At 44.9% G+C, this 1694-nt stretch overlaps 1 protein-coding gene across 1 annotated transcript; it reads left to right on the top strand.

Moving 5' to 3' along the window:
• The first annotated feature begins 913 nt into the window (after window positions 1–913).
• LOC138898736 (uncharacterized) lies at window positions 914–1489 on the top strand. The gene is made up of 2 exons (XM_070184832.1): window positions 914–1093; window positions 1154–1489. Exons 1-2 carry the CDS (start codon window positions 914–916, stop codon window positions 1487–1489), a joined length of 516 nt encoding a protein of 171 aa, XP_070040933.1.
• Window positions 1490–1694: the final 205 nt, after the last annotated feature.

Raw genomic sequence — 1694 nt, 5'->3', positions numbered from 1 at the left:
AGAGAGGCCATTAACATTAGATGTTCAGGCCTTGGCTAACCAGTTTGTTAGATTGGATGTTTCGGGGCCGAGTTGAGTTTTGGCTTGTGTGGTTTCTCGGTGTTCTCTTTATGATCGTATTAGAGAGACTTAGTATGATGACCCCCATTTTCTTATACTCAAGGACACAATTCAGTATGGCGATGCCAAGAAGGTTACTATTGGGGATGACAGTGTGTTGTGGATGTAGAGCCGGCTATGTGTGCCTAATGTAAATGGTTTGCATGAATTGATTCTTCAGGAGGCCCATAGTTCGCGTTACTCCATTCGTCCGGGTGCCTCCAAGATGTATCAGGACTTGAGGGAGCACTATTTGTGGAGGAGAATTAAGAAAGACATAGTGGAGTATGTAGCTTGGTGCTTAAATTGTCAGCAGGTGAAGTATGAGCATCAGCGGCCAGCTGGATTGCTTCAGAAGCTAGAGATTCCCGAGTGGAAATGGGAGCGGGTTACCATGGATTTTGTTGTTGGGCTCCCACGGACTCTGAAGAAGTTTGATGCAGTATGGATGATTGTCGATAGGTTGACCAAGTCGGCTCATTTCATTCTAGTGGTGACTACTTATTCTTCAGAGCAGCTGGCTCAGGTCTATATTCGCTAGATTGTCCGACTTCATGGTGTGTCGATATCCATCATCTCTGACCGGGGTACACAGTTTACATCGTGATTTTGAAACGTCATACAATATGAGTTGGGCACATGGGTTGAATCGAGAACAACATTCCACTCTCAGACAGACGAACAGTCCGAGCGCACTATTCAGATATTGGAGGATAGGTTGTGTGCCTATGTGATAGAGTTCGAGGGTTCTTGGGATCAATTCTTGCCACTTGCAGAGTTTGCCTACAACAAAAGCTACCAGCTGAGAATTTAAATGGATTCATATGAGGCCTTGTATGGGAGGGGACATCGGCCTTCGGTGGGTTGGTTTGAGCCTGATGAGGCTAGGCTATTGGGTACTGACCTGGTTCAGGATGCTTTGGAAAAGGTTAAATTGATTCAAGATCATCTTCGCACAGCCCAATCTAAACAGAAGAGTTATACAGATTGGAAGGTTTGCAACGTTGCATTCATGATTGGGGATCGGGTCTTGCTCTAAGTTTTGCCTATAAAGGGTGTTATGAGGTTCGGGAAGAAGGGCAAGTTGAGCCCTAGGTATATCGGACCTTTCGAGATTCTTGAGAGGAATGGAGAGGTGACCTATAAGCTTGTATTTCCACCAAGTCTAGCTATATTTCATCCAGTATTCTATGTCTCTATGCTCCGCAAGTACCACGATGATCTGTCTTATGTGTTGGATTTCAGCTCAGTCCAGTTGGACAAGGATTTGTCTTATGTTGAGGAGCCGATGGCCATTTTGGACAGTCATGTCCGAAAATTGAGGTTGAAGAGCAATTCATTTGTGAAGAGGCCACACAGTCAAGGAGGCAACTTGGGAGACCGAGCATGATATGCATAGCCGTTATCCTCAGCTTTTCACCACTTCAGGTATGTCTCTATACTCGTTCGAGGACAAACATTTATTTTAAGAGGGGGAGGATGTAACGACTCGGTCAATCATTTTGAGTATTTTAGCTCCGATCCCCTATTTATTGCCTCCTCTATGCTGAATTATGGTTATGTGATTTGCCGGGGGTATTTGGTTTTGGTTTTGG

The sequence above is a fragment of the Nicotiana tomentosiformis genome, chromosome 9 (assembly GCF_000390325.3).
Source record: "Nicotiana tomentosiformis chromosome 9, ASM39032v3, whole genome shotgun sequence".
Lineage (NCBI taxonomy): Eukaryota > Viridiplantae > Streptophyta > Magnoliopsida > Solanales > Solanaceae > Nicotiana > Nicotiana tomentosiformis.
Note: the sequence above shows the minus strand (reverse complement) of the source record. Positions and strands in the feature narration are given on the sequence as shown.